The sequence below is a fragment of the Peromyscus eremicus genome, chromosome 1, assembly GCF_949786415.1.
Source record: "Peromyscus eremicus chromosome 1, PerEre_H2_v1, whole genome shotgun sequence".
Classification (NCBI taxonomy): Eukaryota; Metazoa; Chordata; class Mammalia; order Rodentia; family Cricetidae; genus Peromyscus; species Peromyscus eremicus.
The window spans coordinates 56369699-56390270 of record NC_081416.1 but is presented as its reverse complement, the minus strand read 5'-3'; the positions used below and the strand labels follow the sequence as shown (position 1 = coordinate 56390270).

The 20572-nt window shown below is 52.0% G+C and overlaps 2 protein-coding genes across 2 annotated transcripts; one reads left to right on the top strand and one right to left on the bottom strand.

Moving 5' to 3' along the window:
- Positions 1–1166: 1166 nt before the first annotated feature.
- On the top strand, positions 1167–4653 carry LOC131898170 (double C2-like domain-containing protein gamma). Its single transcript, XM_059249275.1, has 10 exons — positions 1167–1404; positions 1554–1633; positions 1705–1776; positions 1933–2042; positions 2120–2255; positions 2369–2422; positions 3600–3757; positions 3846–3927; positions 4049–4145; positions 4217–4653. Exons 1-10 carry the CDS (start codon positions 1167–1169, stop codon positions 4345–4347), a joined length of 1158 nt encoding a protein of 385 aa, XP_059105258.1. The 3' UTR covers positions 4348–4653.
- Positions 4654–5007: 354 nt separating this feature from the next.
- LOC131898158 (NADH dehydrogenase [ubiquinone] flavoprotein 1, mitochondrial) lies at positions 5008–10265 on the bottom strand. The gene is made up of 10 exons (XM_059249266.1): positions 10122–10265; positions 8978–9060; positions 8735–8905; positions 7316–7499; positions 6857–7046; positions 6074–6286; positions 5748–5914; positions 5531–5612; positions 5271–5416; positions 5008–5167 (listed from the first exon to the last, which is right to left on the bottom strand). Exons 1-10 carry the CDS (start codon positions 10191–10193, stop codon positions 5081–5083), a joined length of 1395 nt encoding a protein of 464 aa, XP_059105249.1. The 5' UTR covers positions 10194–10265; the 3' UTR covers positions 5008–5080.
- Positions 10266–20572: the final 10307 nt, after the last annotated feature.

Here is a 20572-nt window from a genome sequence, read left to right as displayed (position 1 = left end):
GCCCCCTGGTACTTGTGTTACATAGTGAGACTTTGTCTCAGAAACCAATAGGCTGTTGGGTAGCAGAAGGGGAAGGGTTGCTGGGGAGCTACTGTCAGTGAGATCTCCTGTCAGGAACACCTCAAAAAAGTGACCAGCCGGGCGGTGGTGGCGCACGCCTTTAATCCCAGCACTCGGGAGGCAGAGCCAGGCGGATCTCTGTGAGTTCGAGGCCAGCCTGGGCTACCAAGTGAGTTCCAGGAAAAGGTGCAAAGCTACACAGAGAAACCCTGTCTCGAAAAAAAAAAAAAAAAAAAAAAAAAAAGTGACCAATGGCCAGGGCAAAGGCCAGTCTAGGTAGAAGGTACTGCCTGGAAGGTGGAAGGGAAGAGCCATATGGAGATGAAGAGATAGGCCAGTTCCACTGCACGGAGGGCCACCATAACGCCAAGGGGACAGACTTGGGAGACAAAGGGACATGACTGCTTTGATTGTATCCCAGCCAGGGGACAGGGCCAGAGTGTGGCATGATTTCCAGCTGGTTTCCTCAAGGGAACTAGAATGTAGGGCCTTCCCAGTTGCTATACCCACTTCAACCACAGATGCCTCCCCATCCATGCCCACCTCCATAGCCCCCTCTCTTCACCTCCCTTCATCTCCCCACATTCCTACCCTTCTCACCTATGTCCTTTCCCGCCTACCCCCAACACACCCTCTTTGTCACCTCTAGCCCTGCGGCCTCCTTAACCAACAGCAGGACCACATGATGCTGGTAAAAATAGCTCCAATGACAGAGTGTGGGTGGAGGGGGGGGGGCAGAGGCAGGAGACAAGGCTGGGCCCCCGGTGCTAGGGAAGGGCCCTTGGGTGGTGTGGGCTCCTGACCCCTCCCTGCTCAGTCACACATTTGCTCAGGTCACTTTAGTCTCGGGTTCTGTCACCCTAAGCATACACCCAGGACCAGCAGCAGCAGAGCGGTGTGACAGCTGTCTCAGGTAAGGACCCCAGAAGGCTGACTCCAGCCTTGACCCTCCAGGTAGAGCCCCAACCCTGCCCGTTTAGTCTTAGGATACCTTGGTCTGTCCTAGGGCAGCCTTGGTGATGCTTCTTTCTTCCATCTTGGTATTTAGGTGTGTGCCCAGTGTCTCCAGTAGTGGGGAGTTTCTCTGAGTCTATGTCTGAGCCACCATGGCGTGTGCAGGGCCAGCCGGTGGGCGGCAGCGGGTGAGCATGCAGGAACACATGGCCATCGACGTGAGCCCCGGGCCCATACAGCCCATCCACCTCATTTCTGACTACTTCCCACACTTCTACCCCTTCCTGGAGCCGGTGCTGTGCGCACCAGACCCGCAGGTGGCCCCGGCCATCCACTCTGCACCCCAGCTGCAGCCCAACCCAGAGCCAGAAGGAGACTCAGATGACAGCAGTGAGTAGGGGAAGCAATGAAGGGGTGCTCCCTAGGACCGGGTCGGGGTGTCTCTAGCACCCATGGCAGAGGCCAGGCAAGTGGCACTGTGCCATGTGGGACAGGTGGGTGCAGGAATGGGGTGACCATGCCTGCCCCTGCCCCCTTAGCTGCCCTGGGTACCCTGGAGTTCACGCTTCTCTTTGATGTAGACAACAGCACCCTACACTGCACAGCCCATCGTGCTAAGGTGAGGATGGGGCCAGGGCTCCTGGGGTGGGACAAGCCACAGGCCTCTCTACATCCACGTTCTGTTTCCAGGGCCTCAAGCCACCAGCCTCGGGCTCTGTGGACACCTATGTCAAAGCCAACTTGCTGCCAGGGTCCAGCAAGGTGAGGGTAAGATCTAGGCCCCTTAGATGGCAGGGCCAGCTTAGGTACCCACGGAAACTACGTCACCCCTACCCCAAGAACTAAGTCTCAGTTGATAGGATCCAAGAGTCAGGGCAGGAGGCCAGGAGGGGACCTGACCTGCCTGCCTGGATCCAGGCCAGTCAGCTTCGGACTCGCACTGTTCGAGGCACGAGGGGACCCGTCTGGGAGGAGACACTCACCTATCATGGCTTCACTCACCAGGATGCTGGACGGAAGACCCTGAGGTGAGGACCAGATTAGCCACCGGTGGGGGGCAAGGGGCGGGGTTTGTATGATCAGGAGTGACCTGGATGGCCACCAGGTTATGTGTATGTGAAGATTCACGGCTGCGGCGCCGGCGGCGAGCACCCCCTTTAGGGGAGCTACGCGTGCCCCTGAGGAAGCTGGTGCCAAACCGAGCCAGGAGCTTTGACATCTGCCTGGAGAAGCGGAGGCTGGTGAGTGGGGCTGGGGCTCCGCTTGGGTCCACAGGGCCAGGATCCATGTAATGAGGATGGGTAAGGGACCTGGACAAGGTCTACTGAAGTAACTAAGTGCTATGCTTTTTCAGACCAAGAGGCCCAAGAGCCTGGACACAGCCCGCGGCATGTCTCTGTACGAGGAGGTAGGTAGGAAAACTTGACTGAGCAGGTATGGAGACAGACAGGCCTAGATGGCCCGGGCTGGGATCAGGTGTGAGCTGGACAGGGGTCCAGGTCCTTAAAGGCTTGGAGGAATTTGAGTCCATTTCTCTCATAAGTTCTGTGAGTCCTCAAGAACTGGCTGGGCAGGGTGACGGTGACTCTTTTGCCAGGGTAGCCTGGAGATGAGGACCTGCAGAGTTCTCAGAGGATATGTAGGCAGAGACCCAGGCATCTAGAGGCAGAACCTGAAAGGTGGTGCCCGTGGCCAGTGGAAGGTCTGGGCCGGGTAGAAGAATAAGCTCCCAGGATGCTTGTCTGCCTAGTGTCAGTGCTGGGGATACCTCTGGGTGTGCCTGTCAGGAGGCAGTGAAGGTGACCAGTGATTACTGAACCCCACCTGAGATCCTGCCCAGAAGCCCCACCGCCCAGCAGGAAGGGTATCTAAAGGCTGGAGGCAGGCTCTCCACCTGCTGCTGTCAACAGAGTGGGTGCCCTGCCTCCTAATGGAGGCCCAAGTTTCTGCAGCGGCTGATTAGCTATGCCCAAGCCTTTGAGTCCCTCATAGTGGACATCAACTAAGAACCCCGAAACAGTCACAGCCAATCCCAGAGCCTGTGGCAGAGCACTCCTGTATTACCAAGCACCACCAATGATAAGGAAGTTTGGATCTCTGCTGTCAGTTCTACCCCAAAGGTGGGGAAGAAGGCATGATCTCCCAGGCCATCATCCCAGCTGGGGGGCTCCAGTGTCTAAAGAATGTGGCAAAGGACATTCATAACATGGTCTACCAGGCAGTGTTTGTGGAGGTGGGCTTAAGAGGTAAGAGACTTGTCTCTCCCTGATGACAGCCTCCCAGAGCTACTTCCATTGCATGGGAACAAGCCACTTAGAAAGCCCCTGGCATGGATGGCTGTGACAAACATGTTCCCTTACTTGACCTGACAGAGATGTGAGCAGCAAGCCCTTCCTTTCCTTGGGCTTTGGAGGGGACAGACCTCTGAGAAGGTCTCTTCATGGGTACTGGGGAAAGTGCTGTTTAGGGAAACAAACTTGATGGCCTGGTTTCTCTATAGCCAATTGTGCTCTCACACTGGGGCCCAGCCCCTGCAGGTGGGGGCTTCAGACTGGACAGGGTCTGACCATAGCTTACATCTGCAGGAGGAAATGGAGGCAGAGGTGTCTGGGGAGGAACGTGGGCGCATCCTTCTGTCCTTGTGCTACAGCTCCCAGCGCGGTGGCCTGCTGGTGGGTGTGCTGCGCTGCGCCCACCTGGCCCCCATGGATGCCAATGGCTACTCGGACCCCTTTGTCCGCCTGTGAGTAGAAACAGGCAGGTGGGCATGAAGCGTGAGAGAGAGAACCCTTGGCTCTGCAGGGTTCTAGCTAGCCCATCTCTCCCTCCAGTTTCCTGCATCCAAGTTCTGGGAAGAAATCCAAATATAAGACCAGTGTTCGGAGAAAGACCCTGAACCCCGAGTTCAATGAGGTGGGTCACGGCTGGGAGAACCCAGTAAGTGTGGTCTGGATTTAGCAAACCAGGCCCTGCCTGAGCCTGTCTCTAAAGCTGCAAGGACTCACCTCCCTCTTCCCTGTCCCTTTCCCTACAGGAATTCTTTTACGCAGGTCATCGGGAGGAGTTGGCCCAGAAAGCACTGCTGGTCTCCGTGTGGGACTACGACCTGGGCACAGCTGATGACTTCATCGGTGAGCAGAAACATGGGGTGCTGAGGGGAGCCTCAGGAGCCTCTGCTGGCTACTGACCCATCTTTCGGCAGGTGGGGTGCAGCTGAGCAGCAGAGCCAGTGGGGAACGCCTTCGCCACTGGCGCGAGTGCCTGGGCCGCAGTGACCGCCGGCTGGAACTGTGGCACCTGCTGGACAGTGTGCCCCCCCAACTTGGCGACTAGCCAGCACAGGCCCTGCTCGCAGCCTGTTCAGGGGCCAAGACATCTGCTGCAGCTGCAAAGAGCTGTAGGTTGGCCCCTACCTGCTGTGCCCATTCCTGTCTCCTTTCAGTCACCCCACCCCCAAACACTACGCAAAACAAACATCTGCTTCTGCCAGCCAGGAGCCTGTCCTTTCTCTAGGAACATCTGCCTCTTCTCTGCCCTCGCCTCACAGGGCAGAGCAGGCCCATATTCTGTTTCCCACCCCTTAGAGCAGTGGTTCTCAACCTTCCTAATTATGCAATCCTCCCAAACAGTTCCTCATGGTGTGGTGACCTCCAACTATAAAATCACTGTTGCTACTTCCTAACTGTAACTTTGCTACTGTTATGAATCATAATGTAACTATCTGAAATGTGACCCCAAAAGGGCCATGACCCACAGGCTGAGAACCACTGCTTTAGAGGCTGCATTGGGCCAGGTTTGGGACTGGGGATACAGCTCAGTGGCAGCATGCACAAAGCCCTGGGATGGATCCCTAGTGTCACAAAAAGAAAAGTAGGCCATGCCCAGCTTTCACCTCCCTGTCCCATCCTGCTTCTCTTGCCCAGTGCAGGAGGAAGCCTCCACAGGTGGATGGAGGATAGTGGGGTGGAAAGCAAAGCCACAGACAAGCTGTGATTGAAGAGTGGGCAGCACTTGTTTATTGTCCGGCTGCCCGAAGGATATGAAATCACCAGGCCAGGGTACGGGCTCAGGAGGCTGACTGCCTGGCCTGGTGCTGCTGTGCGAACCGTTGCATCCGCTCCTCAAGCTCTGGCCGGAAGTGTCGGATCAGACCCTGGGAGAGAGGCAGGCACTGTAGGAACCAGAGTTCCAAATTCCCAAAGCTCCGGGCTCTCAATGCCACCCACTTTAGAGTCACACAGCAGGGCAGTGTGTACCTGTACTGGCCAGGCGGCCCCATCACCCAGGGCGCAAATGGTGTGGCCCTCTATCTGCTTGCTGATCTCCCAGAGGGAGTCGATCTCAGCTGGCCGGGCATCCCCCTTTACAAAGCGGGCCATCACTTTGTTCATCCAGTCGACACCTGCAGCAGAGCAGCAAGAGGGGCCTGAGGCTCTCCCACCAGGGAGGGGGCAACAGGACGGGGGAGGTGAACAACAGCCCAGCAGCCAAAGCCCAGCCTTCCCAGGAAGCTCACCCTCACGGCATGGGGTACACTGGCCACAGCTCTCATGCTTGTAGAACTCAATGAGACGAGCGATGGCTTTCACAATGTCTGTCTGGGAGACAAGGGGCAGTGCAGACACCTCAGCCTCCCACAGCACCCCACCTGGATCCCAGGGTTCTGGCCCCCACTTCCCCACTGTACTGGGACCTCAGGCTGCCAGGATTGTGGGGCATGGGGACTGCATTACCGAGCGATCCATGACGATCACTGCAGCTGTGCCCAGGCCTGTCTGGGCCTGCACCAGTGCATCAAAGTCCATCAGCACCGTCTCACACACAGACTTGGGGATCAGTGGAGTGGATGAGCCACCAGGAATCACAGCAAGGAGGTTGTCCCAGCCACCTGTGACACCACCTGTGACATTCCCCAAAGAATGATCACAGCTAAGACTGGCACATCTGCTTAGGCTTAAGACAGGACCAATGTCAGCCCCTGAAGCCAGCCCGGCTCCTGAGGTTTCCCACTGTGCCTTCTCACAGCACCCTGCCCCTCCTGGCTGGCCCCCAGGCTTACCAGCATGCTTCTCAATCAGCTCCTTCAGTGGCACGGACATCTCCTCCTCCACAGTGCAGGGGTGGTTGACATGGCCAGAAATGTTGAACAGTTTGGTACCCGAGTTGCGTTCTCGGCCAAAGCCAGCAAACCAGGTGCCCCCACGACGGCAGATGGTGGGGGACACAGCCACTGTCTCCACGTTGGCCACAGTTGTGGGGCACCCAAACACTCCTTCAAGGAAATGAGAGGAGACAGGTGACTGGTGGCTTCTCGGGAAAGGGAGCATGGTTTTTTTTTTTTGAGACAAGGTTTCTCTGTGTAGCCCTGGCTGTCCTGGAACTTGCTCTGTAGACTAGGCTGGCCTTGAACTCGGAGATCCTCCTGCTTCCGCCTCCCAAGCAGTGAATTAAAGGCGTGTGCCACCACTGTGTGGCTGGGAACATGTTTCTTGCAGTGGGATGTTTTTTGTCCTGGTCCCATGGCAGTTCCTGCTCTTGTCGCCTCATCACTCTTGGCCCACACTGCACCCCAGACTCCAGGGAAGCTCATCTCCTGTTCACCACCACTCCTAGCTCCTAGGACAGGTACTGTGAAAGAAAGTCCACTGCCAGGAGGGGACATGGGTATGTGATGGTGGCACTGGTAGAGCCTGTGTTAGAAACACTGTCCCCTATCAATCTGTCCTCCCCTCCAAAGGGCACAGAGAAATATTGTAAGAAGCACCCAGAGGGCACCTGGTCACATCAAGATCCCACAGAGCAGAGCTAAGGCAAGGCCTCAGCCAGGGCCAGGCAGTCTTACCCACATCTGCTGGGAAGGGTGGCTTCAGGCGTGGCTTTCCCTGCTTGCCCTCAATGGACTCAATGAGCGCCGTCTCCTCTCCACAGATGTAGGCCCCAGCCCCACGCACCACGAACACGTCAAAATCATAGTCAGAGCCACAGGCATTCTTGCCAATCAGACCTGCTTCATAGGCCTCTCGGATAGCTACCTGTGGGACAAGGTGTGAGTTCCCCAGGCCCACCACAGCCCAAGAGTCAGCCTCCAACCCAGGGGCCATGGAATCCTTGAAGACTTCCTAAATGGACCTTTGGAGCACAAAGGAAGAACTCTGGGGCCAGGTCCTGTTGTTGATGGACTCAGAAATGGACCCCTGCCCCCTGTTGGACCAGAGACTGGAGCTACCATCTAAAGATGGCTGTTCCAGGAAAGGGAGCATGTGAGGTGTGCATGCACTGTTGGCCAACACCCATGTCTCACCTGCAGATTGGAGGCCTCATTGTAGAATTCCCCTCGGATGTAGATGTAGGCAGCCCGGGCGCCCATGGCCCGGCCTCCAACCAGGCAGCCCTCCACCAGCTTATGAGGGTCATGGCGCATGATCTCTCGGTCCTTACAGGTTCCTGGCTCCCCCTCGTCAGCATTCACCACCAGATACTTGGGCCTGTGGGGTCCTGAACATCAGTCAGGCTACAGACCCACCAGGACCCAGCTCTCAACCAAACTCCATTCCTCTTGTACCCAGAGAACCTCAGAAAAGCTGGTCCTCTCTGCCCTACCTGAGGCTCTTTGCCTCACCACCAATGCCAGGGCACTCCCAGCCTAGTCCATCTGTGGCCAGGTATGTCCACAAGCAAAGTCTTTGTTCTCCTTAGTCCCGACATCACTCCCTGTGCCTTCTCTTGAGAGTCAGCTCTTGGTCATAAAGACTCTCCTTCAACCTCCACCACAGCCCTGAGGCCAACAGGAGGTAGAGTGGCTGACTTAAAAAAAAAAAAAAGGGGGCGGGGAGCTGGGCATGGTAGTCAACATCTTTAATCCCAGAACTCTCAAGTCAGAGGATCTCTGTGAGTTCGAGGACAGTCTGGTCTACAAAGCAAGTTCCAGGAAACCCAGGGCACACAGAGAAACCCTGTCTTGAAAAAAAAAATTTTTTTTTGCTTATTACATATATTTACTGGTAGAGGAAGCATGTGAAGCTCAGGGAACAATTTGTGGGATTCAGTTCTCTCTTTCTTCCAAGTGGGTCCTAGAGATGAGCTCAGGTCACCAGGCTTGGAGGCAGGCTCCCTTACCTGCTGAACCATTATGCTAGCCTTGTGGCTAACTTTTATAATTTGTATTCTAGGTGTCAACTGAAGTTGCAGGTCAAAAGCTGAACCAGCCGGGCGGTGGTGGCGCACGCCTTTAATCCCAGCACTTGGGAGGCAGAGCCAGGCGGATCTCTGTGAGTTCGAGGCCAGCCTGGACTACCAAGTGAGTTCCAGGAAAGGCGCAAAGCTACACAGAGAAACCCTGTCTCGAAAAAACCAAAAACAAAAACAAAAACAAAAACAAAACAAAACAAAAAAACAAAAACAAAAACAAAAAAAAAAAGCTGAACCAACAGTATCTTTTTAATTCCTGAATATCATGCTCAGGCATGAAAAAAGAAACTTGAGATTCAAAAGGGCCAGATTCCCCAAAACTTGACAATTACTAAAAGGCAAAGTTGGGATTTGAATAATAAGGTCTGCCTGAGTCAAGTCTTGTATACACTATAATCTCCTGAGTCTCTGCTGAGGAAATCCAGAGACATCTCGTAAGCTCTGCCTAGCCTTTTAGAATCAGCCCCAAAGCCCAGCGCTCCGGCAGCTCTAGTCTGTCCTACAACCACAGCTCGTGGCGCTCCCCACAGACCTGCCGTCTGAGGGCTTATTCATGAAGCTCCACTTGAGGCCAGTGGGGAAACCAGCACCGCCGCGGCCCCGTAAGCCAGATGTCTTGATCTCACCCAAGATCCAGTCAGGCCCTTTCAGCAGGATCTCCTTTGTCTTGTACCAGTCACCCCGACTCTGGGCACCTTTCAGCCTGGACAGAGAAGGAAAGGATGTGAAGGAAAGGCCCTGCTAAGGGACCAGCAGGCTAAGGGCACCATCTCACCTCCAGTCATGGCGGCCATACAGGTTGGTGAAGATCCGGTCTTCATCCTTCAGCGAGCCAAATGAGGTTTTCTTGGGTGCTGTCTGGGGAGACGGAAGGTCAGGAGGCCCAGCGGAGCTTTGTGGCCATGAGGGGCTGGGGCAGAGGCTTCAAACTCTCTGAGGCATCACAGCTACCTATCATCACTACCAATTTCAACGCTTCCTGTTTAGAAGTTACTGGGCTAAACGTTCCATACTTCATCTCAATTCATCCTGGTACCAAATCCCAAGACAGGAATGGTTTCCTCCATTCTACAAAGAAGGAATCTGAGGCCCTGAGCAAAAGGAACTTAGGGAAGGTCACAAAGCCAAAAGCAGATGGTCCCTGCTGAGCCCATATCATACTTCAACTATGGCACCAACACTGGTTCCCCAAGCCCAGCATTTACTTGTCCAGCTCTTCGCCAGAGCGAAACCTCGTTAGAGGAGGGGTTTGACTTCCCTACCTCTGCTAAAGAGGCAGTATGTGTTCACTGATGGAAAGGAAATGCCTCACTGGAGCTGGGACACAAAAGGGATGAGGGGCCTACCTGAGATTAGGTGGAGGGGTACAGATTGAATTGGCTCATGGTAGTAGAAAGTGGCCTGACTTCCATTCTTACCCCCTTAAAAGTATTTTCCAGGTGTGGTGGTGGATGCCTGAGCACCCCGGGAGGCAGAGATAGGAAGATCATCACTAGTTCGAATACAGCTTGGACTATATAGTGAGTGAACCTCTATCTCATAAAGCAAACAAAAACCACAAAAGCGCTTCCTAGCCACTACAGGAAGCAGAACACTGGCGGGGCAATGAGGAGGTATACATCCTCTCCAAAGCTGTTTTCTGCATTTGCAAATGGGGCAATGACCCTGATACCCGGCAAGGGTGTGAGAAAGAAATAACAGACTAAGATGTCGCAAAACCTGCAAACCCTCACGCTAGGACGAGGCTGTTAAACAAAAGAAGCTGGACCGGAGAGCGTCAGCCCTGGGTTGGGACCGTTCGTTTTTAATCCAGGCTGGGCGGCAGCCTGGATTAAAGAGGACTCTGCAGAGGGGACCATAGACCCGAGGAAGGAGAGCGCTGCGCGGACACCCCAGGCCTGAACCAGGACGGGCCTCACCGTGCCGCTGCTGAAACGCACAGACACCCGCACGGGAAGCGACCCGCCGAGAAGCTGCCGTGCCGCTAGCATCGCCGGACCCAGGCGGGTCACCTCCCGCTGTCACCTTCAGAACTCCGAGCCGAGGGACCGGCGCGACTGAAAGGCACGGGGACGCACAGGAAGCGCGTCACACGCCTCTCAACCGGCGGCGCGCCCATGCACCCGCGCGCCTTCGCGCTCCGCCCTCGGCCCCGCCTACTAAGGGGGCGTGGACACAGAGACCGGAACTTTACTTCGGGGCTGGGGCTTCTGGGAGGTGTAGTCCAGCTGACCCAGCCTGTCCTTTCTTAGAGACCAGGTTCCTCTCCCAAGTAAACAAATGCTCTGGTGTCGCCCTCTGCTGGATCCCGAGTATTCCACTTCCTACAGGCTCTGCGTTTAGTGGGCATAAACTGTATGCACGAAAGGACGCTGGGGAGAGAATCAGTCGGACTAGAGCCAAATTGACCTGATCTAGTGTAATTACACTGACAGAGCCCAGCCCTGCTGGATAAAGCGCTCCCTCTGGACATCGTGTGCCGGGAAAGTGCTCATTAACCCCCCACCCCAAAAGCTGACCGGGCATCTTTGCGTTGATCTTCTCTGGAGCAGTGTGTCTGCAGGCCTTTTGGAGTGATGCAGAGACCATGGTCAGTGGGTGTCACAAACCACTTTCGTTCCAGTCGGTGCTGCAAGGCTTGCCCTCCCCTTTCCAGGGAATCTAGCCCACACTGCAGCCTGATCCCTCCTGTCCTCAGAATCCAACCCCAGCTTGGCATTTGAGGATTCCACCGTTCATTCAGCATGGTCCAAACCACTGTTGTCTCTTCCAAGACCCTTTTCTGGGCCTCAGTGGACATTAGAGCGTGACTGTTGCTATCTCCTTCTGAAGGGACCAAGCAGATGCCATAACAGGCTGCTCAGTCTTCTCTCAGAGATCAGGCCTCAATTTCAGTTTCCTGAGACTTGAGCAAGCAGTTTCTGGGAGGGCCCCGAACAAAAGACAGTCCTTACAGAAGCTCCCTTTCTGCACGTACTCTGACCGCTCAAGGTTCAGTCAGTTGTTTACTGTCTGGGACCCCTTACCAACTTAGAGCTACGTGCATGGGTCAATGTGAACATTGACCAGCCAGCCTCCATGGCAGCTCAGGGACAAAGCCTGGGCTACTGAGTCAGCCCTCACAGTCAGTATGTGCTAGGCCAGCCAGCCTCCATGGCAGCTCAAGGATAAAGCCTGGAACTTGTCCAGGCCTGCCCCAAAATGATAACTGTAACCCCCAACCAGTAAATTCAAAGGTTACACACCCTCACCCAATCATATGATGCAAAGGCTTGTACCACCCTGTTTGCAGTTTTTCCCTTTAAAAACCCCTCACCCTGAGAGCTCAGGGCTGTCTTCCTCCACCCGCTGTGTCAGATGTTGGACGTGGACCAAGCCCGGGCTTGCTTGTTATTAATAAACCCCTGTGTGCTTTGCATCAGGAATTGGCTCTGTGGTGCTCTTGGTCTCTCGACATGGCACAAAACTTCCCCTTATTTTCTCTGTCCTTTTCAGTTCAAGAAAGTATTGGGCACTTGATCGATCTGTAGAGGGGACCCAAAACGGCTTGACCACACAGCTGCCATGACAGGCTTTAGGAGCCTAGACATAGCTTCTGTGACAGGCTTACTGGCAGGCAACACCCAGATCCAGGATAATCCTTATGCTGACACCACCCAGGGATCCACCCAGGGATGGGGAAGTACCTGACATCCCAAATTTTCCAACCATTAGATAAGGTGGCCAGGTGTCTGAGTCTAGCACACCCCTGTTTTTGTTTTACAGATACCTCTAGACAATTGCCAGACAATCAGGGTCCTGGACCCTGGAAATCCCCTCACCCCAACCTCTGCTATGATAAAAACCCTACACAGCCCGGGCTCAGGGCTCTCTGCTCTCACCGCTGCATCAGACAGACAGAGAGACCAAGCTCGGAGCTTGAAGAGAATAAAGGCTCTTTGCTTTTACATATAGGGTTCCTGGTGGTCTTTTGGGGGTCCCCAAGATCTGGGCATAACAGATCAATGCTTGTCTTACTCAGCCTTCGGACCTTGCTCTGGTGTGACTTTTACAGAACAAAACCAAAAACATTTCGTTTGTTTTTCTTTCAAGATAGGGTCTCATTTAGCCCTGGCAGGCCTGGGATTCACTATGTGGTGTAGCCTGGCTTTGAGCTTGCTGTGATCGTCTGACTTCCTAATACTGGTATTACAAGATAGACCCAGATATAAGATAAGAGTTTTCCCTCCCTTCCTCCCTCCCTTCCTTCCTCCCTTCCTCCCTCCCTCCCTCCCTCCCTCCCTTCCTCCCTTCCTCCCTCCCTTCCTTCCTTCCTTCCTTCCTTCCTTCCTTCCTTCCTTCCTTCCTTCCTTCCATCCACTTAGCCAAACAGGGTCTCACTATACAGTCCTAGCTGGGCTGGCACTCACTGCGTAGGGTCAGATTAACCTTGCGCTCACAGAAATCCTCTGCCCCACGTGCAGTGATTACAGGTGTGGGCCACCAGACCTGGCTTTCTTTTGAGCCTTTCTCCCCATTTTAATCTTCCATTCTGGGTAGGAAGGAACTGCCCTATCCTGTAGTTCTGAACTCATTCTTTCTTTTTAAGGATGTACTTGCAGCAGTGGTGGCGCAGGCCTTTAAAATCCTAGCACTTGGGAGGCAGAGGCAGGTAGACCTTAGTGAGTTAGAGGCCAGCCCAGCCAAGGCTATACAGAGAAGCCCTGTCTCAAAAAAAAAAAAAAAAAAAAAAAAAAAAAAAGAAAAGAAAGAAAAGAAAAGAAAAAAGAAAAAAAGAAAAAGAAAGAAAGAAGAGAGGAAAAAAAGAGATGTACTCGTAGGGAGGGGCCAGAGAGGTGGCTCAGCAGCTAAGAGGACTTGTTGCTTCTGCAGAGGATCCAGGTTTGGTTCCCAGTGCCCATGTGGTGGCTCACAACCATCTGTAACTCCAGTTCCAGAATATTTGGCACCACAGTCTAACGTCTGAGAGTACTAGACACCCATGGGGTACACATATATACATGTGGGTAAAACACTCATACATGTAAAAAAAAATCTAAAAAATTAATTGTTTTTAAAAAACAGGATCTTGCTGGCTGATAGTGGCACACAATTTTAATCCCAGCACTTGGGAGGCAGAGGCAGAAGGATCTCTGAGTTCAAGGTCAGCCTGGTCTATAGAGTGAGTTCCAGGACAGCCAGGGCTACACAGAGAAACCCTGTCTCAACCTCACCCCACCCCCCCAAAAAAAACCAAAAACCCAGGATCTTGTTATGTAGCCCAGGCTGGCCTCTAACTCACAATCCTGCTTCAACTTTCTGAGTGCTGGGATTACAATGTGTGTAGGAGACTAGTGTGGGCCTGTTCACTCACACACTCCCCAGAATGTGTGCTGGTTAGTTTTTTGGTTTTTTTTTTGTCTGTTTGTTTTTGGTCAACTCGACACAAGCTAGAGTTATCTGGAAAGAGGGAACTTAACTGAGGGATTGCCTCCACCAAATTGCCTGTAAACAAGTCGGTGGGAGCATTTTCTTGATTAATGATTGACATGAGAAGGCCCAGCCCCTGTGGATGGAGCCATCCCTGGGCAGGCGGTCCTGGGTTGTATTAAAAAGAAAGCTGAGCAAGTCATGGAGAGCAAGCCAGGACGTAGTGTTCCTTCGTGGCTTTTGCTTCCACCGTTTCTGCCTCCAGCATCCTACCTCTAGTTCTTGCCCTTACTTCCCTCAATGATGGACTGTGAATGTGGAAGTGTATGTCAAGTAAACCCTTTCCTCCCCAAATGTTTTTTGGTCATGGTATTTATCACTGAAATAGACAGGAAACTAGGAAGTGACCCTAGCTGGTGTAACTCCATGGGCATAAAAATGAGGCTCTGAGGCTTTCCTCCCTGACTGGTAGAGCTTTCCTTCCCATAGTGCTCTGCATACAGCAGACCCACAGCACTGCTGACGTGCCTGTGACAGTCACTGCGTTCATCACGGCACCTGAAAGAGGCACCAAGAGCATCCAGGTTCTGCCTGAAGTTTCACAGCCTGGCAGGACAGTCCCAGCCCCCCTCTCATGGGTAGAGAAGAAATGCCTGTGTAGAGCTAGGGATTACGCAGTTAATCCAGGGCTCAGACTTAAGTCTCTGGATCCTTTGGGGACAGAAGAGGGGGAGCAGGATGGAGCCAGGGGATTCCCCAACCCCCGTCTCTCATCAAGAGTACTCAAGTCATAATGGGAAGGGGCAGGGGTGCCAGGGACAAGAGATGGTGGTCATGGAAGTGATGGAATGGAGCCTGAAGGACAAATCCCACATTTGTCTAGTGTCAGGCTCAGCGCCAAGGCTTACCATGTGGTGTTCCCTTAATCCTTCCACGTACAGAGTGTAAGTGATGAACCTGATTACAGAAGCAGACAGTGTAGCTATGATGCCGAACGGTCCACCCAGCGTGTTACAGCTGCCAATGTACTTGCTTGCCAGGCTCCTCAAGTAAAGAAGGTCTGAGGCAGAGGCAGGAGGATTACTAGACATTCAAACCATCGTGTATGTAGTGAATTCCAGGCCAACCAGGGATACATAGCAAGACCCTGTTTCAAATAGGGGAGGTTGCTTATTTGTTTGTTAGTTTGTTTTTAAGGAGGCAGCTGGAGATGTCCCTTAGCTTGCCTAGCATGCTCAAGGCCTTGCCTTTGACCCCAGTAAAAAAGAGGTGTGTGTGTGAGTATGTGTGAGTGTGTGTGAGTGTGTGTGTGTGTGTGTGTGTGTGTGAGTGTGTGTGTGTGTGTGTGTGTGTGTGTATGTGTGGGCAGAGAGAGACACAGAGGTCTGTAAACTGGCTGTGCAGGCTCACATCTGTACTTTCAACTCTTGCCAACTAAGGTAGAAGGATTGCCAAGAGTCTGAGGCCAAGTTAGACTAGAAAAACAAATCTTTCTGAAGGTCCACTCTGGAGTCATCTCTTAAGCAGGCTCCTCTGGGGTGCTTCTCCTTTCTCAGCCTGTTCCTTCTCTGTCACTCTCTGTCTGTACACCAGGAGTCCCGAGGGATGCCTGCTGTCCCACATGCTCCACGGTCCTTTCCATACACTCCTGCTTCCGTGTCCACAGGCTCTTCCTCATAACTGACCCACCTTGACTTTGCAGTATGGGGCAATTGGTCCTCCATTGTTCCACTTATTCACAGTCTGGATAGGATCTCAGATTTTTGCTGTGTGGCCAGCCTTGCCATAAGCTTCCGGGTAGAAGTTCTTCTGTGGCCATCTGTCTTCTTGGAGGAGATACAGGATGCTGCCAGGAGCTGACATGGCTTTTATACTAAATGCCATATTCTAAGATCTCTACAGGTGTTTGAGGATGGGGGAACAAAAACTATTAGATGTATTTATAACTTTGAGAGCGTATGTATGACTTAACCCTGAATATACAGGTTTTCCAGCTAGTTACAGCTTAATGAAGTTAGCAAGGACAAGGAGGTTCACATTCTTAAGCTGAATAGACCTTGAGTAAGGAGAGACATTCTTTAAGTTGTTGGCAGTGATATCTGAATCTATTACCATTTTTAAGGCCCTGTAGCTGTAGTTCTGATCTTTGAGTACAGCTAGATTATAATCCTGAATGATTTATATAGAAATAATTATTTCTTAAGCTGTCTCCTGAGAAGGCAAAGAAGAGTGACAGGGAAAGATCCCAAGACTGAATGAGAACAGGAGAAAGGGGGCTTGTGAGTCAGGGTGCAGCCCAACTCTGAGAAAAGGAAAAGGACCCTCTTGGTGGACTCTATGCCGGGGTTTCCATCCCTAACCTAGCCCTCCATCCTGTCCTGGGTACAGAGAGCACAGGACAATGTATTCTCCATAGCTGCTTCAAGCTGAAACAGGGTGCAGGTGGTTAGGAGGACTCTGGCTAGTTAAAGGTGAGGAGGGAACCCAGGCATGTGGTCATCTGACCTGGCTGTAGAGGCAGGGAACAACTGTGTTTGGCTGGGCTGATCCACATCTCATAGACAAGAATCTCTGCTGACATCCATAGCAGGAAAAGCGCTGCAGGTCGTGGTCCACAATTACTGCTTTGATGTTTCTGCCAGCCTGCTGAAATATAGACTAGAGATGGGAATTAAAATTTATGAATTTATTTGGAGCTTTTTGGCCCATGGTCTTAATAATTGGGAAGAGCAGGAGTCCCAGGACCAGGAGAGAGAGAAAAAATACCACAATTATGAATAGACAAGTGAGGAAAAAATAAAAAAATTTAGATAAATTAGTATTATCAATCAGTACTGAAATTCAAATTATGGAAAAGTAGGTAATGAGTAGCCAAAAAAATTTTAAAATCCTAAGCTTGTGGCCCAAAGTGTATCAGAATTGTATTAATATTAAAATCTGAAATTTAAAATCTTAATAGAATGATACTGCTTGCATGTGGTTTCGCTGATGCCCCAGAGGGGAGCCACACATCTCTGGGCCCATCCACATGAGCAACGAACACCAGGCCATGACTGGACCTCTGCCCCACACAGACGGCTTGAGCCTGAGAGAGGTAGGCCAAGACTGGAGGACTTTTCTTTGGCCTATAAAATGATGGTGAAACAATGCGTGGTAGGAGGCAATTTCATAACTTCCCTCCATACTGAGTGCCAGGTGCCCCACCCATGCTACCCTTAGTAAAGATGGCAGTGAGGCCATATGACATGTCTGTTTTGACCTTATTTAAGATGTCTCCTAACGTCATGTTTATGTGTTTTTGTTTGTTTGTTTGTTTGTTTGTTTGTTTTTTAAGTAAACTGAGCAGATAAGGAACAGATAAATTGAAGCATTTAAAGTCAGTCAGAAAGAAATATAGATGGCCATATCAGTCATACATTTCCATTCACACATAGAAAAAAAAGATGGAGAAGTAGCAGTGTGCAGCTGGGCAGGAGAGAGGGACGCCCCCACCCCACCCCCAATGCGGCATGGTGCTAGCAGCTGCAGGGGAACGAACCCAAGCCATGAGTCAGCAGCAGTAGTCAGGGCGGGGGGCCATAGGTGTATTTTTCTACAATGAGGTATAAGGCCCAGTGAACTGACCTCGGGCGTCCCAGGGGATCAGCGAGGGCCAATGATAGCATCGTAAGATAGCCAATGGACCTCTGTCACAAAGGCTATGGGCCATGGGATTGAGAGTGTTATTCACTAAGCGGTGCTGTTTATTGTGTGAGAAAAGCCGCAGGTACAACAAAACCCACTATAAGAGTTTATTAGGGGAAGGGGAACAGAAGGGATGTGCTTAGGCCTATTGAAAGATTGTGCAGGAAGGGGGGGAGGGGTATGTGTGACCCACTTTTATAGATCCCCCCCCTCCGCACAAGTGCATATGGGCTTATGTAGCTATGCCACACATGCAATGCATAATTACATGATCACGCTGTGCACAAATTACGTGACCATGCAGTGTGAGGATTACGTAGAACATAAGGCCCTGGGATGACTAAGTGTCTTGCCAGTGCATACGTGGTCATGGCGGAGTGGCTAGGGATTTTATCAGAGAGGGCACAGGCTTCTCCATATGCCATTGCATAGGAATGGGGGCCGAAGGGCTATGAGCCCAAAAGACATGTGATACCAGCAAGCAAAATCAGACGAATCTGACCCCCAGTGTCCCAGAGAGTCATCGAGGACTAACGAACGGTGCAAGATAGCCAACAGACTCTCATAACAAAGGCTGAGGGCCGTGGAATTGAGTGGGCACAAGCTGTCTCCCTATGCCATCGAAGAACAGAGGCCGAGGACTAACGGCCCAGGAGAGACACAGTCGCCCTACCAGGACTTCGAGAAAAGCCAGAAGGCGAGGAGAGGACTGTGCTCAAGAAATGAAGCCTCACATCTAGGGAAATAGAGGTGGGGGGCCCCACCACAGACCCAATTGTTGGTATTGAATGGAAGGCAAAGTTGTTGATGAGTGAGAAAGCAGATTTATTGCAGGTGGAAGAGAGCGGATCAGGAAACAGATTTGTTGCAGGTGTGAGGGAGGGGGCGAGCAAAAGAGTGAAAGGCTGCTTTGGAGTAGGGACTTAGTAAGAGAAAGCTTGAACGCAGGGTACCCCCTTCCATCTATCGGATCGCTGGCAGACGTTGCAAAGGTCCTGTAAACACCAGGATATGAAGTGCTGGGAAGCAGCCATTTTGATTGGTGTATGGGACCAAGTCTAGGCCCTTATGGAGGTAGGCACATTTTCCATGAGTGAGGTAGAAAAAGTCCAAGGGCTGGAATCTCTAGCGTCTCAGAAGTTCAGCGAGGACCGACAAGGAGGCACAAGCTGCTCCGTGGACCGTCGTCCAAAAACGCAGGGGCCGAAAGGCTAGGAGCCCGAGTGAGACACAGTCACCTGGTTACCAGGACGTCAAGAAAAGCCAGAAGGCGAAGACTGTGCTTGAGAAACAAAGCCTCATTCATGGGAAATGGGGGTGGGGGGGGGGGGGCGCTTACCAGTGGTTGGTGTTGAATGGAAAGTCCCAGCGATCTGTTAGGTGGGAAAGCAGGGCTGTTGCAGGCAGACCAGGTTCCAGGGTCCTGGCACATTTCAGACCCCTGGGAGAGCCTTCCCGGTCAGGAACCAGTGTTGTATTTTAAAAATAATGAGACGGCAGACAGGAGTCACACCATACAACAGGGCCCATGGAGGAGCTTTATTGAGGGGAGGCAGAGAAGGAGGCAGAGAAGGGGGCAGGGACTGGGAACAAGGAAGGAAAGAGAAAGGAGAGAGAGAGGGATGGGGGTGTACAAGGCGAATGCCTGAATGCTAACACGGATTATAGTTTTCCCATTGTGCTTTGAAGCCTGTGTTTAAACTCTAAAGTCTCTTCACTACTTTCTTGTTTATATTACATCTATGTATGTATCTATGTATCTTTCTATGTATCTGTCTGCCTGTCATCTATCTATCTCTCTAGGTGTGTGTACATACATGTACATGCCATGGCATAAGTGTGGAGGTCAGAGGACAACTTACAGGAGTCAGTTCTTTCCTTCTACCACATGAGTCCTAAGGGTTGAACCCAGGTCTATCAGCAAGCACGTTTACCAGACCCGCCCTGGCCCTGCTTGTTCTCATTTGCTTGAGAGTGGGCCATTCTATGTAGCCCAGGCTGGCCTCCAGCTCACCTTCGTCCACAATCAGCCTGGTGAGTGCTTAGAGCCACAGGAGTGGTTCCATAACACCCGGCTTCCCTTTGTGAATTCCAGCCATGTAGTTCCGTGCTAGAAGCTCTCCACGGCATTGCTTCACATTTTACTTTCGTGAGAAGCTGAGACAGACTTTTGTTCTTGTGGTCTTTGTGGTCAGTGGGAGGTCAGCCTCTTGTGTGGGAGACTGCAGGCATTTCCTCTGAGCTAATCATCTCTGAAAATCGGATACCCAACAATGAGCCTTGTGCAGAGGAAATCCTCAACTGTTTTTGGGGGGCCTTGTTTAAGAAACGCACCCCAGGCCTAAGGTCACAAGGGCATTGTCTTCCACTGTTACTGTTTCTTTCTTTATTCATTTTGAGACAGGGTCTCACTATGTAGCTCATGCTGGCCTCGATCTTGCAATCCTCCTGCTTCTACCTCCCGGTGCTGGGATTACAAGTGACTGCAGATACAATCTGACCACCTGCCTCTTGCCTCTGCTGCCTGACTTCCCCATCATGATGGACTGTGTACCCTTGAACTGTGAGTCAAAATGAGTCCTTTCTTAAGTTGCTTTTGTCAAGGCATTTTGTCAGAGAAAAATGAACTAACACAAGGGATGTGATGTCTTCTAACTGGCCCTTGGAAGCCCCTCAGGGTCACTCCCTCTGCACTGCCCCCCCTGCCACCGCCCCACACAGTGCAACAGCTCACCCCCTTCCACAGAGAAGCTGGAAGACAAAAAAAAAAAAAAAAACTTTTGAACTTGTTTGAAAGTCACCCACCCCCCAAATCTAATGCAATTCCCTGTCGTCTTGTGCTTTGCTTTTCCGTGTCTTAAAGGTCATCATGTGGGATGGTTAGTGTTAATGCTAACTTCACAGAATCTGGAGTCGCCCAGGAGATGTCCAGGCATGCCCTGTGGTGACCTACCTTATTAGGCTAATAGAGGTGGAAAGACCCATCCTAACTGTGAACACGCCCATACTCTGACAAGAGATTCTGGACTATGTAAGCAGGGAGGGAGCTGAGCTAGCAGGCTCACATGCACCGCCCCCCTTCCTGACTGTGACTGAGATGTGACCAACTGCTTCGTGCTCCTGCTGCCTTGACTTCCCAGCCGTGGTGAATGGTGATCTTGACCTGTGACAGAAGACCAACCCTTCTTCCTTAAGTCACTTTTGTCATAACGACAGAAAAAAAAAAAAAAAAAAAAAAAAAACAACAACAACAACTAAGACACCGGGTCTTCACTCC

Excerpts from the sequence above, each read along its gene's own strand:
- LOC131898170 (XM_059249275.1), top strand. The coding sequence starts at position 1,167 with ATGGCGTGTGCAGGGCCAGCCGGTGGGCGGCAGCGGGTGAGCATGCAG. Across the intron at positions 3,758-3,845 it reads TCGGACCCCTTTGTCCGCCT|TTTCCTGCATCCAAGTTCTG; the intron begins GTGAGTAGAAAC and ends CTCTCCCTCCAG. Across the intron at positions 3,928-4,048 it reads TGAACCCCGAGTTCAATGAG|GAATTCTTTTACGCAGGTCA; the intron begins GTGGGTCACGGC and ends CTTTCCCTACAG.
- LOC131898158 (XM_059249266.1), bottom strand. The coding sequence starts at position 10,193 with ATGCTAGCGGCACGGCAGCTTCTCGGCGGGTCGCTTCCCGTGCGGGTG. Across the intron at positions 9,061-10,121 it reads TGCGTTTCAGCAGCGGCACG|ACAGCACCCAAGAAAACCTC; the intron begins GTGAGGCCCGTC and ends CCGTCTCCCCAG. Across the intron at positions 5,417-5,530 it reads GTGTACCCCATGCCGTGAGG|GTGTCGACTGGATGAACAAA; the intron begins GTGAGCTTCCTG and ends GCTCTGCTGCAG.